The 16387-nt window shown below is 33.4% G+C and overlaps 1 protein-coding gene across 1 annotated transcript; it reads right to left on the bottom strand.

The window, feature by feature from the left end:
• Positions 1-2634: 2634 nt before the first annotated feature.
• LOC123293124 (protein starmaker-like) lies at positions 2635-3978 on the bottom strand. The gene is made up of 2 exons (XM_044873840.1): positions 3974-3978; positions 2635-3817 (listed from the first exon to the last, which is right to left on the bottom strand). Exons 1-2 carry the CDS (start codon positions 3976-3978, stop codon positions 2635-2637), a joined length of 1188 nt encoding a protein of 395 aa, XP_044729775.1.
• Positions 3979-16387: the final 12409 nt, after the last annotated feature.

Here is a 16387-nt window from a genome sequence, read left to right as displayed (position 1 = left end):
TGGTTTAGAATCAAATCAAACTCCATCAATAATGTGGCATGGACGAAATGATATAAGTAAGCTGAGAATATTTGGATGTAGAAGTTAGTTCACAATAATGCCAAAAGGAAGCAAACTTGAACCCAAGGCCAAGAAGGCAGTTATGGTTGGTTATTGCGGTGGAGGGTATCGATTATGGTTACCAGATGAAAATAAGATTATCAAGTCAAGAGATGTACGGTTTGATGAAAGTATAATGGAGTATAAATTTAAAAACAAAGAAGAAAAGAGATATTTAACAGCCGATGTAGACATGGATCAAGAAGAAACTGAAATAAATCCTAAGAAGATTGAAATAAACGAAGAAATCGAAGAAAATCAGAAGATTGAAATAGGCGAAGAAAATGAAGGAAATCAAAATCATGAAGAAAGTAAAGAATGCGAAGAAAATCAAAACTATGAAGAAAGTGAAGAAGAAGATGTCGTGTCAACCAATACAAGAACAAAATCTGGACGAAGTATAACAAGACCGAAAAATTTATTCGACTATGAAATATATGAAGCATATTGTTTATTGTCAAGTTCAAGTGAAGAACCGAAAACGTACAAAGAAGCAGCAAAATCACCAGAATGGCAACAAGCAATAGAACGTGAATTAGAATCTCACAAGAAACTGGAAACCTGGTCACTAGCCGAACTTCCAGAAGACAAAATAGCTATTGATACACGATGGATTTTTAAAACCAAAGACGATGGTCAGAAGAAAGCCCGACTAGTAGCAAAAGGCTTTCAAGTGCCTAAAGAAGACGAAGAGTTTAGTTATTCACCCGTTTGTAGACTTCCAACTATCAGAATTTTGTTATCAATAACGATTCAAAAAAATTGGACACTAAGTCAAATAGATGTACCAACAGCATTTCTTAATGGAATATTGGAAAATGACGTTTACATAAAAACACCCGAAAGTCTAAAATGTCAATCTCAGGTTTTGAAATTGAATAGAGCCTTGTATGGTTTAAGAAATGCACCTAAATGCTGGAATATAAAATCCAATGAAGTTATGACGAAACTTAAGTTTACTCGTTTAGAGTATGACTATTGCCTATATATAGAAACGATGATGTGTATTTGATATTGTTTGTTGACGATGCACTAATTGCAGGACCAACAGAGAAAGTTGAAAAACTGGTGAAGGATTTATTTATAGAATTTAATGTCAAAAACATGAAAAAAGTAAAAATGTTATTAGGCATGGAAATTCATAAAACAAAGAATGAAATCAAGATAACTCAACATAAAATGATTTTACGACTGCTAAACGAATTCAATATGATGGAATGCCGGTCTGTTGAAACACCAATGGAACAAAACTTTCAGATAGATGAAACACAACAGATTTTGGAAAACATTCCATACAGAAGATTAGTGTGTAGTTTGATGTATCTTGCAGTCGTCAGTAGACCGGATATAACTCTCAGTGTATCAGTATTGAGTCGATACTTAGACAAACCTACGATGCAACTGTGGAAAGCTGCAAAACGAATCCTAAGGTACCTAAGTGCAACAATGAACTACGGAATCAAATTCGAAAAAGGAGAAAGTGGTTTAGAAGGTATGTGTGATGCTGATTGGGGTAGAGATAAGCAAAGCAGGAAAAGCATTAGCGGATTTGCTGGTTTTCATGCTGGAAATATTATTGCGTGGCACTCAAGGAAACAAAATTGTGTCGCACTGTCATCTATGGAAGCAGAATATGTATCAGCAGGTATTGCAACGCAAGAATTGGTAAATTTGAAAGGTGTTTTATCTGAATTTGGTGAATCAGTTCCAATTATATTGAAAATTGACAATCTGAGTGAAATTTCTTTAGTGAAAAACTTTGAAAACTAAAAAAGAAGCAAACACATATGTGTTCTATATAGAAATCAAGTATCATTTTATAAAAGATTTGTGTAATAAAAAACAGGTTGTTTTAAAATACGCCTGTTCAAATGAAAATTGTTCAGACATTTTCACAAAAGCTCTTGGTAGAGAAAAATTTCAAAAATTTAGAAACTTTTTAGTGAGTGCTTAAACTTTATTTTACAATTGAAATGTATACTTGATTAGTTTTTATTTTTTTAAATATATTTAAATTGAGGCGGTGTGTTAAATATTTAAATATTGAAAAAAAATAATGATTGAAATCGATCTTTTATTAAATAAGTAAATATACAAAATTTATCGTTTTGGCAACCTAAATTTATCAAAGATCACCAACATCATTTGAACGATTTCGACATTGTTCGGCAAATAGTGCCTCCGCTATTTCTTCGGCAACAGAGTCAGTATAATCAGATATTTCTACCGAGGCACCATGGGGAATCACCACATTTGAAGGATTCGCATCTTCTTCATTACTAGGTTCACTATCATCAGGCAATTCTACCGAGCCACCATGGGGAATCACTTCATTTGAACGATTCGCATCTTCTTCATTACTAGATTCAGTATCATCAGACAATTCTACCGAGCTACCATGGGGAATCACCTCATTTGAATGATTCGCATCTTCTTCATTACTAGATTCAGTATCATCAGACAATTCTACCGCCTCCATGGGGAATCACTTCATTTGAACGATTCGCATCTTCTTCATTACTAGATTCAGTATCATCAGACAATTCTACCGCCTCCATGGGGAATCACTTCATTTGAACGATTCGCATCTTCTTCATTACTAGATTCAGTATCATCAGACAATTCTACCGAGCCACCATGGGGAATCACTTCATTTGAACGATTCGCATCTTCTTCATTACTAGATTCAGTATCATCAGACAATTCTACCGTGCCACCATTTGGATTCACCACATTTGAATGATTCGCATCTTCTTCATTACTAGATTCAGTATCATCAGACAATTCTACCGTGCCACCATTTGGAATCATCACATTTGAATGATTCGCATCTTCTTCATTACTAGATTCAGTATCATCAGACAATTCTACCGAGCCACCATGGGGAATCACTTCATTTGAACGATTCGCATCTTCTTCATTACTAGATTCAGTATCATCAGACAATTCTACCGTGCCAACATTTGGAATCACCACATTTGAATGATTCGCATCTTCTTCATTACTAGATTCAGTATCATCAGACAATTCTACCGTGCCACCATTTGGAATCACCACATTGGAATGATTCGCATCTTCTTCATTACTAGATTCAGTATCATCAGACAATTCTACCGTGCCACCATTTGGAATCACCACATTTGAATGATTCGCATCTTCTTCATTACTAGATTCAGTATCATCAGACAATTCTACCGTGCCACCATTTGGAATCACCACATTTGAATGATTCGCATCTTCTTCATTACTAGATTCAGTATCATCAGACAATTCTACCGTGCCACCATTTGGAATCACCACATTTGAATGATTTGCATCTTCTTCATTACTAGATTCAGTATCATCAGACAATTCTACCGTGCCACCATTTGGAATCACCACATTTGAATGATTCGCATCTTCTTCATTACTAGATTCAGTATCATCAGACAATTCTACCGTGCCACCATTTGGAATCACCACATTTGAATGATTCGCATCTTCTTCATTACTAGATTCAGTATCATCAGACAATTCTACCGTGCCACCATTTGGAATAACCACATTTGAATGATTCGCATCTTCTTCATTACTAGATTCAGTATCATCAGACAATTCTACCGTGCTACCATTTGGAATCACCACATTTGAATGATTCGCATCTTCTTCATTACTAGATTCAGTATCATCAGACAATTCTACCAAGCCACCATAAGGCAAGTCATTATACGGGTGGTTACTGTTGTATGGGGAAGCAGAATTGGTTTAATTGATGTAAGTGGTTAAATAGTTTGATTAATAATATTTATTGAGGTGAAAATTAACAGATAGAAAATTACACTTTTTACTTATGACAAAGACATTACACAACTGACAGTTCCGTTTAGTAACCAACTTCATTGTCTATCTCATCATATTCATATTAGATACCAGTGGTTCGAAAACATTACAACACTCCCACTAGGACTGCTGGTATTGATCATTCAAGAAACCCATTTTTTCAATACAGTTTTGATGAGCTTCCCGAGGTAGTCCTTTTGTTAGAACGTCTGCTGTCATTTCACGAGTGCCAACCGGACTTAAAATTATTTCATTGTTTAAAATATGTTGTCTTATGAAATGATGGCGCACGTCTATATGTTTGGTTCGTGGTCTATAATTCGCAATTGCAGCTAAGTCTATTGCACTTTTGTTATCGGTTCAGCTTCTTTTCCATCCAGTTCCTTCATAAAGTTTCGAAGCCACAACGCCTCCTGGACTGTAGCTGAAAGTGCCATGTATTCGGCTTCCGTCGTAGATAATGCAACGGTTGGTTGTTTTTTAGAATTCCAACAAATTGCACCACCTTGACTCAGGAAAACATAGCCCGTAACGGATTTGCGGTTATCTACATCTCCTGCCCAATCGGCGTCAGAAAATCCCATGATCGCAGAATTTTCGTGTTTAGAATATTGAATCTTCTTGTTAATTGTACCTTTTAAATACCTGAATATTCTTTTGACGGCGTTCCAATGTGGTTTACCTGGGTCATTGTTGTATCGACTTACTAGACTTACCGCATAGGCAATATCGGGCCTAGTACTCTGAGCTGCATACAACAAAGATCCTACTGCTTGTTGGTAAGGTATTTTCTCCATTTCTAACCTTTCCGAGTTGGACTGAGGGCACATTTCCTTGGATAGAATTTGATTCGGATCCAATGGCGTTGAAACGGCATTACAATCAAACATGTTAAAACGATTTAAGATTTGTTTAATATAATCTGTTTGATTTATCCACAATTTGCCCTGTTGACGGTCACGCGATATTTCAAAGCCTAGGACATTTTTAGCTACACCTAAGTCTTTCATTTTGAATATTGTACAAAGTTCAGTCTTAACACTTTGTTGTAACTCTTCATTATTTGATAAAATTAAAAAATCGTCCACATACACAGCTATTATTAACATATCTTTATGGTTAATTTTAAAATAAACACACTGATCACTCAAAGAACATTTAAAGCCAAGTTTTAGTAGAGCAGAGTGAAGTTTTTGGTTCCAAGCTCTACTTGCTTGTTTTAATCCATAAATGGCTTTATTGAGGCGACATACCTTACTACCATCTTCATAGCCTTCTGGCGGTACCATATAAATTTCTTCTTGCAGATCACCCTGCAGGAACGCTGTTACTGCATCCATTTGATGTATAACCAAATCATATTTCACCGCCAATGACATTAGGTATCGTATGGAGGTGTACCTAACAACCGGTGCATATGTTTCTTGATAGTCTATGCCATATTCTTGAGAACATCCTTTGATTACTAATCTGGCTTTGTATCTTATGTGGTTCGGAGACAGTTTAGTTTTGAATACCCATTTACATTTTAATGGTTTTTTTCCTGCCGGTAGATCACACATAGACCATGTGTTATTTTCCATAAGAGAATCGAACTCTTCTTTCATAGCATCACGCCATGAGCTTGCTTCAGCACAATTTAAAGCATCGGAAACTGTTTCGGGTTCCACATAAATGGAACATTGTGCCTGATATAAGACGTAATCGGGCATAGTTTTAGGTTGTGGTATCCGTGCTGACCTACGTAGTGCTTGATTTTCGTTGTTGTCTAAATCCAGGGGTAATTCAGGGGCATTATCATTCACAGCTTCAGCATTTCGTACACCATGATCATCCACAATATTTTCCCGAGTCACATCTGATGTTTCTCCCACTTCTTCGGTACTTAGATCTAAATCTAGTAAAATCGGAGAAAAGTTGTCTTCAAACTTTTGATTTTCGAAGAAAACGACATCACGGCTGATATAAGTGGTTTTGACTTCTGGATCATAAAGTCGGTAGCCTTTAGTATCAACACTATAACCAACAAAAATGCATGTTTTTGACTTGCTATCTAGCTTTTTACGTTTGATTTTCGGAACGTGCATAAAAGCTTTGCACCCAAATACCCTTAAATTATTACAATTAATGGTTTTTCCGGTCCAAATTTATTCGGGTATTTTATTATTCAAGGCTCTAGTCGGCGTTCTATTAATAATATAGGCAGAAGTTGCTACTGCCTCGGCCCAAAATGATTTGGGTAAGCCTGCATCAAACAACATACAACGAACCTTTTCAATAATGGTGCGGTTCATACGCTCAGCAACACCATTTTGCTGAGGTGTATAGCTGGCTGTCAACTGATGTTGAATTCCATTTTGTTTGAGATATTCACTAAAATATTTGGAACAGTACTCACCCCCATTATCCGAACGTAAGACCTTGATTTTTAATTCTTTTTGATTTTCAACATACGTTTTGAAATTAATAAAACATTGTGTAACCTGGTCTTTTGATTTCAACATATACACAAAAACTTTGTGGGAAAAGTCATCGATGAAAGTCAAAATATACTGCGCACCACCCAAGGAAGTAACTTCAAGCGGTCCACATAAATCGGAGTGGATAAGTTCTAATTCTTGAGATGCGCGAGATCCAGTTGTTTTGAAAGGCAATCGATTTTGCTTTCCTTTGACACATATTTCGCAGAACTTGTTTTCGGGGAAAATTAAATTTTTGTCAAGATTGAGATTTTTTACAGTTTTAAAGTTGATATGTACGAATCTGCGGTGCCATAACAAACCATCACATTTATTTTTCACATAACATGCTTTTTCTGGTGAACAATTTAATTTGTATGTATTATCCACATTTTTCGCCGTAGCAATTATTTTATTTTCGGAATCGTAAATTGTGCAACCCTTAGAATCGAATAAAACAGAGTTACCATTTTGCACGGATTGGCTTACAGATAGCAGATTTGTTGATAGATCTGGAACGTATAACACGTTTGAAATGTTTACTAATTGTGACCCAATTTTGACGGATGTGTCACCTACACTTTTAACGGAGATCTTTTTGTTGTCTGCGACTACTATATCTGTATGTGTTGTTTTTCTTACATTTTGAAGCCAATTTTAGTTATTGGTCATGTGCGCAGAAGCACCGGAATCTATAAACCAACAAACCGAATCACTTTCCGGAATCACATCATCTGTTGTTTTCAATGACCTTGTGATTAATGAAGTTCCTGGTTTGGTAGTAGTTGATTGTGTCGAAGATGCAGTTTTTTTAATACTACAATTTTTTAATAAATGACCAAATTTGTTGCAATTGTAACATCGAGGATTCCACTTTTTGGTTGCTTTCTTTTTAGAATATAATGCTACTGATGCTGGAACCGATTCTTTGTTTTCTTGCATTAACTTAATTTTAATGGCATCAGCTGTTAATTCCATGCCAGAACTTTCTATGGCCATAACCATTGGTTTATAATTGTCGGATAAACCTGCCAGTAAAAAAGTTGCTAGCCATTCATCAGAGATGTCAAACTTGATATCTCTCAACTTGTGTGCGGTTGTCATAATGGATGATATATAACTCTCCATTGAGTCAGAATCTTCCAACTTTGTCGTTATTAAAGTGCGCATTAAAGTTACTTTTCTGGTTAAACCAGAGTCTTGGAACGTATTCGATAAATTATCCCAAACTTCTTTCGCACTTTTAGCTGATTGGACGTAAACGTAATTACACGGTTCTATCATGAGAATAATTTTGCTTTTGGCTTTAACATCCCGACGTGATTTTTCTGTAGCGACGGCTGTTTCGTCAGTACCATCAACACACGACCAAAGACCTTCATGTTCAAGATAAGTCTTAACACCAAATTGCCATGTGTTATAATTTTCACGCCCACGTAATTTTTCAATTTGCGGCAAACTATTATTTGACATTTTGTAATAAAATTTTAAACTTCACAGCGCGTAATAAACTATTTATAGGTTAACGGATTACGAGAAGTTTTATAAAACGGACCACTCCCAAAACAACAAAAAAAATGTAACTGGGCTTAATAACCTGTTGTATGGGGAAGCAGAATTGGTTTAATTGATGTAAGTGGTTAAACAGTTTGATTACACTTTTTACTTATGACAAAGACATTACACAACTGACAGTTCCGTTTAGTAACCAACTTCATTGTCTATCTCATCATATTCATATTAGATACCACTGGTTCTAAAACATTACAACAGTTACCCTGTTGTAAAATATAAACTATTACCCTGTTGTAAAATATAAAAATAGAAAATAAATTTATTTAGGGGGTTTGTAGGCTCTCTAAATCCAAATTCGAGCTCAAAAAAATATGGAAATACACAAGTATCTTCTTCAAAATAATAATAAATTCCAATAAAAAGTAAACGCTCCGTAAATACATGTTTAATCTTGGGTTTAGCCCTGAATGTATGTAAAAGACAAGCGATTAAGATTTATAACTTAGATGAAAAATTTGGTTCCCTGTCACTTGCTTATTTTTGGTGATATTGAACTTAAAAATACAGTCAAGCTCTTGGTTATAACTCTTGATAAAAATTATTTTACCAGCCAACTCTTAGATTAATACACAACACTATCTTTGAATTTGTTTAAAAAACACAAAAAAATACCTTACCTGCTATTCGTTGTGTGCGTAGTCATGGTGGGGATAATAAAATCGATGCCAGCGCTTTAAGTGAAAAATTTTGGAGATAAAGTGGGCTGTTATGACTAATTTGCAATTATTTACATGTTAATGATATAGAAACTGTCAAATTAAAATGATTGAAAAACACTAATTAATTAAACTTAATGCATTAAAAATTGTGAAAATAAGAAATCAAATTGTACAAATATGATTTTTCAAATGTTAATTATCGTAATTATTTATTTAAATTTGTGAAACAAGAATATTAAATTTTAAATGTAAGTTTTCAATGCAATCCACACAATTATATATGCATCCATTAATTCTATAATTAAAGTAGTGTATCGTTGTCATGGAAACGAAATTCACGCTCGGAGCGAATTGCAAGAATTGATAACCGCACTTCTTGCAAAAGTTTTTTCAAAAAATTTAAAATTCACAGCCTATAGTCTTGCACTAAGTTTGCAAAAAAAAAAAAAAAAATTTGAATTTACTTGAGCGAAACCAGCAAAATCAAAATTACGACACAAGATTTAAAAATAATCTCAATTCGATACAAACAACAAAGTCCATTGTTAAAAATAATATGATAATAAAATTATATATAATCAAACTTCTGATAACATTAGATCGCTGAATAGAGCTATGTTTAAGAAAAAGTTAAAATTGTATCTCATCGATAAGTCGACCATTAACTCGACGAAACATACATTCTTTTTCGCTTACTTCTTTTTTTTTTAAATTTATCTAAATACTAGGCATATTACCCCTGGTTAGCAAAAATTTTTCATCAACTTTTTATAAGAATTTACTAAGGCAATTTTTTTTTTCTGAACTTAAAAGTTAAAAAAGTCAAAAAGTTAATTTGATCATACTATTTTTATTATTATATTAATAAAATTGAGTGTAAATTTTTGTAAAGTTTGTCATTAAATAACATTTTCTTCATAACAACCTTAAATCTTTTAAAATGTACATAATTATTTTCTTATAGACAGCAGCTTGTATTACATTAAATGTATCCTTAATTAATACCTTACCTTTACCGTAGTGTATTTTAAACATATTATATTTAACGATTAGATTGTTTATAATAAATAATTGTACTAGAATTATTCGATGTTGATATTGTTCAAGCAAAACCTTACTTGAATACCTAATACCTGAGTATTGATTCTGAATCTCCTTCCTTGCGCATGTTTCAATACTTTTTATACTCAATATATGAAATAGATCAACAACAAATGGTAGATATCTTTTTCATAGAAAATAACATTTTCTATAAATTTAATTTGAATTTTGTTTCTGTATAATTCAAGGGGTTTTATTTGTACCGCTCCAAATTTTTCTTAATATGGTTATTACTAAATACATAGTTAACGGTTCATGGCACATGAAAATTGGTAATAAACAAATTTTTAGAACATATAATTTCCAATAAATTTCGTTGGAAACTTTTTGTCGTAACATTCTTAGTTTAGGAGCTATAGACCAATAACAAGGTATTTCTTTCTACAATTTACTGCACAAATATCTGGTTATTGGCCTATAGCTCTCAAACTACGAATATTACAGCAAAAACTTTTGGATGAAATTTATTGGAAATTATATGTTCTACAAATTTGCTAATCACCATTTTTAATATACCGTGAACCGTTAACTATACATTTAGCAATAACCATATTAAGAAAAATTTGGTTATTTCTTAATAACCATATTAAGAAAACCTATGCATTATACAGAAAAGTTTCGAATAAAAGTTATAGAAAATGTTTTTCTCTATGAAAATGATCAATACCAATTTTCTTATACGATGTCCGGTTCGCGAGATATTTGATAAAACGTGTTTTCCAAGATGGTGGCTGAAGCTCACGTCCCCGTATCCCGCCAATTTGGATTTACACTTGGAGAATACCCCTAAATATGTTCCAAGACGAAAAAAATTTCTGCAGTGAATTGCATTATGAAACTACTTTTTTTGCTCTGGCTATTGGGGTACAATACAATATTGGCTTAAAGATTCTTTTAAAGTAAATCAATTAGCCTTTTTCCTCTGAAGATTAAAAATGATCCGCTAAATGACAACACTAATGCGTAGGTAGTAGGTACATCTTTGGATTTTCTATTGTAGGACCATTTGAATTTATGAAATGTTTAGTACACAAATAAGTATTTTTATTTATTTTTTCAGTAGTTAAATCGGTTCTTCGCGATACACTTTTTCTTATTAACTTTATAAATATCACAAATTTTACCTTTTCTTGCTTGCATCGAGTGTCAGAAATACAATTCGCAAAAGGACAATGTTAAGTAGGTATAATAATTTATTTTTAAATACTTTTTATTCACTTTATTAACTTAAGTGTTTATATTTATTTCTATGATAAAACATGCGTTTAACATTACTGTCATAGGGAAATTTAAACGTATGTACCTACCTACTAGTGCTGTCATATAGCATAGAAGAAACAATATTGGACCTAATATTTTGATGTAGGACTACACTGTACATTGATATCACATAAACAGGAGCGAAACAAATTCAATCCAACGCTCCGTGTACCCATAAATTCAAGTTTACATTAGCAAAGCGTCGTGATTTACTCAGTCAAAAGCTTCTTTACAAAGAGTATTTGAGTATACTCAAATCACAGAATATACCTACACAGTTTTGGTGATTATCGATTGTTAGTATATTATTTAAAAAGCTCATTATTGGAGTTTCCGTTGAGTTACCCTGTGTAAAGCCATGCTGTTCCTTGCTCAGTATTTTACATACCCTCATAAAACCAATTAATCGAGACAGAATAATTTTCGATAACTATAGAAATACTTGAAACAAGCGATGTTATTAATTAGGCGGTGTATCTGCTGATTTGTGTATAGGCTTTTAAACAAATTTTGTTGGAGCAAGTGCTGAACTTGCAAGATTTTTAGACAAAAGTAAAAGTAAAAGCAAAAGTAAGTAACCATCTTTATCAACGTCAAGTTTTGATGAAAAACAAACTTAATTAACAGTTACTTTGAATAAATCTGGATTAATTTGTATAACTCATAGTGGCCGAGAGCTCTAAGTGAACTGATTCTAATTGAAATAGTTGTGTCAAGGGGAGTTCGATCCTAGGCCGTGCGCATAAATAAAATTGATTTTATTAATACTTCTTTTATTATTTGAAAATAATAAATGTTATAAAATAAAGTTATCATTTATATCATAGAAGTGGTGTATACCTACATATAAAGCGGGGTATTGGCGTAAAGGATTCAATCAGGCTCATAATTTTTTATTTATTACACGAGCTTCTTTTTTGTATCGGAGTAACTGCATTGCATTTAATTAAAAACCTCAGTACAATTGCACGTATCTATTCGGTGAATAGTGAAATGGATAAAAAAATCGAAGAAATGTTTTGTGCTATTATGAGTAGGTTGGACGAGTCGGAAAAAAGTGTTAAAGGGGACCTAAAGGAAATTAAAGATAATTTGGTTGCTCTGCAAGCAGAAAATGTGTCTCTTAAGGAAAAACTTTTGGATCAGCAAAACAAAATTACTCTTTTAGAAGACAATGTGACCAAACTACAAAAAACAATTAATAGGAAAAACATAATCGTTCATGGTATTAACTATGTTGACGGGGAAAGTACTGAGGGACTTGCGAATGTACTTCTCAACGAACTTTGTGAAAGAATGTCTTTAGAAATATCTATGGATGACTTTGACCAAGTATTCAGATTGGGTAATAGAGGGCCTTTAAAAGTTATATTAAAAGATATGAAGGTCAAAGATCAAATTTTTAGACAACGAGCTAAATTAAAAGGCACCAAGATATACCTGAACGATGATTTGCCACTAAACTTGCGTATTAAAGCAAAGCAAGAGCGTTTGAAGCGGAAAAAAGAAAATGGTAGTAGCAAAAGACCCAAACCAGAATCATCAGTAGAAGAAGATCAGTTCTCTCAAGAAGAGCATCATATTCGTGGCAGTCTGCCTACGGCTAAAAAAGCCAGAGAGGCCTTCAGTAACAGCTCAGGAAATAAAAAAATCCCATCTGCAAAAAACTAGGAACTCTAAATTTTTGTTTTTGGAATATCGAAGGCTTGTATAAAAGGTTAAACGATGAAACATTTTTAAAATATAAAGAAAAATTTGATTTTATTGGTCTCACTGAAACTTGGATGCCAGAGGGAAGTAAATGTAATGTACGGGGATATGAATGTATTTTAAAGAATAGGCATAGATTTTCAGAGAAGGGTCGGTATCCCGGTGGTATAGCATTATTATACAAATCGGAATGGGAAAATAATATTAAGTTCTTAAATACTGAATTGGACGAAAGTCTGTGGTCGTTATTAAGAGTGAATAAAATGAACATTTTATTGGGAATAATTTATATACATCCTGAAAGCTCACGTTATGCGAAACACAATATATTTACTCTTCTTGAGGAGGAAATATTGCAACTGTCGAAAAAATTCCCCTTTGCTCAAATAATTATTGGAGGGGACTTTAATGCTAGGACCGCCAGAATGAAAGAACTTGAAATAGAAGAAATTGACACTTATGGCTTGACTTTAAATGACAGATTAAGCAAAGACGATAAAGTCAATAAGTATGGCAAGCATTTACTTCAGCTTTGTGAACGTACGCAATTATATTTAGCCAACGGGAGAGTAAACGGTGATTTACATGGAGAATGGACATATGTTAGCTCACTAGGTTCTAGTGTTATTGATTATATAATTTTGTCACAAGAGCTGTTTCAACATGTTGACAAGATGAATGTTGGTGAAGAATGTCTTTCCTATCATTTTCCGATTGAGCTTTCAATTATCAGCAATGGTAATGTAAGGAAGAATTTGGATTGTGGGGTACGATTATTTTCGATTAAAGGATATAAATGGTCAACGAAAAGTGAAAAGTTAGTTGAAAATAGACTTTCGTCATCGGAATCCGAATTTTTCAAAATTGGAATTGAATACTTTACTGAACAAAACGAGTTAGATTCGGCTGTTAAAGTGTTTGATTTGTGGATAGAATATCTATTATCCGATTCCAGAAAACATAATATGGCGTGTCATAACCCAATTGGCAAATGTGAATGGTTCGATAGTGAATGCTTAGCTAAAAGAAAGTTTATGAAAAAATGCTTAAGGGAAATGAGAAAGATGAAATCTGTAAATAATATTCAACTCTTTTTAAATAGCAAGCGTGAATACAAACTACTTTGTAGTCATAAAAAAAAATGCTTGGAAAAAAAGAAAATTGAAAACATAAAAAACGCTCTAGAGACAAACGACACACAAAAACTATGGCAACAAATAAAAACGCGAAACATATATGACAGCAAGCAAATACCTATAAGAAATTGGATCAAGCATTACAAAGATTTATTTAATCATGATGATGCGTCTGTAAATAATATTAATTCAAACAACAGAACAACAGTTCCAGGTCTCGAATGGAGTGTAGAGGATGTACAGTGGTCGCTAATGAATGTCAAAAAGGGCAAAGCACCTGGAAAGGATGGCATTCTGAATGAATTCATTTTATGTCTTAGCACTCATCATAGCTTTGTAAGTGTGTTAACGGGACTCTTTCAAAAAATGGGGCAAAATACATATTTTCCGTCAGCATGGTCGACAGGTGTCATATGTAACCTCTATAAAGGAAAGGGGAACAAAAAGGATGCTAATAATTATAGGGGTCTGTCTCTCTTGCCTAACATAAGTAAAGTATACACGGGAATGCTTGCGAACAAAATCACGAAATGGGTTGAAGATAACAGTATTATATCTGAATATCAATCTGGTTTTAGGAAAGGATATGGAGTGCAGGACAATATTATTGTCCTTAAAGGCCTTATTGACAGAAGCATCCGTATGAAACGGAGTAAACTCTATTGTTGTTTTCTCGATTTTACCAAGGCTTTCGACTTGGTAAACAGAGACATGCTTTGGGAAAAATTATATAATATGGGCATACCAAACGATTTAATTGAAGCAGTTAAGTCGATTTACGTTAATGCATCATGGTGCATTAAATACGATAGTAATGCAGTAACTGAGACCTTTAGTAGTGATAGAGGTGTTCGTCAAGGATGCCAATTATCCGCTCTTCTTTTCATTCTATTTATAAATGATCTGCCCAAGTATTTGAATTCTTTGGACACTGTTGGACCTTGCTTTGGATCTCATGAGATAAAACTACTGATGTATGCAGATGACGTGGTTCTGCTTTCACAAAGTATAGGAGGAATGAGAAGAGCTTTGGCTAATGTAAATGAGTATTGCAATCGATGGTATTTAAATTTAAATACAGAAAAAACAAAAATGCTTATAATTAGTAAAGGCTCTAAGCATAGTGTGAAGGAGCAGTGGTCTATTAGTGGAAAAATTATTGAGAATGTGAAAGTATTTAAATATTTGGGAACATACATCAACTATAATGGGCAGTGGAAGACACACCATGAAAATATGATAGTTAAAGCAAGGAGTGTGTGGATGTCCATTCGTAAACAAATGTATGGATACAATGAATTTCCTTTTAAGGTAATAATCCAAATGGTTAAAGCTTTGATAATTCCATTACTCACATTTGCTTGCCAAGTATGGGGTTTAGAGCATTCTGTGGAATTAACAAAATTCTTAAACTTAATCTATAAAGAAATTCTGGGCGTAGCTAAGTGTACGCCGAGCGATGCTTTATTGCTAGAAATTGGTGAATTTCCGCTGGAAGCATATATAACTCAGCAATCTCTCTCTTACATGTTTAGAGTTTTGAACAATGAAGGTAGGCTGATACAAAAAGAAAGCGCTAAAAATTGTATTAATTACATACAAATGAATGACTGTGCTAGAAAGTTAGTGGATGAAGGCATACTTCACGTTGGGAGCAATGTGGATTATATCCAATGGAAAAAACACGTAAAAGCTCGTGTGGAAGATTTTTATAGAGATAATATGCTGAAAAGTGTTGCAAGCAAAAGGTCTCTACAAACCTTTAATATAATAGGAAAATTTGATAATGGAGCCCCATATTTAAAAATGTTAGATGATAGGAGTTTGAGAAGAGTATTAACAAATTTTAGACTCGGAAGATTTGCTTTGGAAAACAAGGCGAAGAGAGATGGAGAACGTGTGTGTGTTTTGTGCAATGGGTGCGAGTCAGGTCATCATCTTCTCTTAGACTGTGCGGGAGTTGACTTAGTAATGCGAGACCATATTATACGTGTATTGGGTGATACAGTTGACAATATTTTAAATGTGAGAGATCCGTCTATGTGTGTGAAAGTTTGTAAATTTATAAGTGGGTTTTTGGAAAAAAGAAAAAATTTTCTTGTGTAAACTGTTTACTTTGCATCTTTGTATTTTTTCTAACTTTTTAGTTATACGATTATTATATTATTATTTCTGTTATTATTACTAGTATTATTGCTTTCTTAATTTTTTTTCTTTAACTTTTTGTCAGGATTTGTTATTTAAGTTTGAACTTTGTTTGATTCAAATTTTATTAATTTATATCAATAAAGCTTATTATTATTATTTAGACAAAAATGAAGACAATATAATAAATGAAACGTCAAAACAAAGTATGAATTGGCATTTCATCCTAGCAAACTCCTCCCACTTCTGAGGAATTTGGAAGGCCGGTGTTAAATCGACAAAACACCACCTCTATAGAGTCATCAAAAATTCATTGTTGACTTTTGAACAATTTTTAACTCAGGCAGAAGCTTGCCTAAATTCACGTCCATTACTTCCGTTATCAAGCGATCCCAATGACCTTGATGCCTTACCGCCCGGTCAT

The sequence above is a fragment of the Chrysoperla carnea genome, chromosome 2 (genome assembly GCF_905475395.1).
Source record: "Chrysoperla carnea chromosome 2, inChrCarn1.1, whole genome shotgun sequence".
NCBI lineage: Eukaryota > Metazoa > Arthropoda > Insecta > Neuroptera > Chrysopidae > Chrysoperla > Chrysoperla carnea.
Note: the sequence above shows the minus strand (reverse complement) of the source record. Positions and strands in the feature narration are given on the sequence as shown.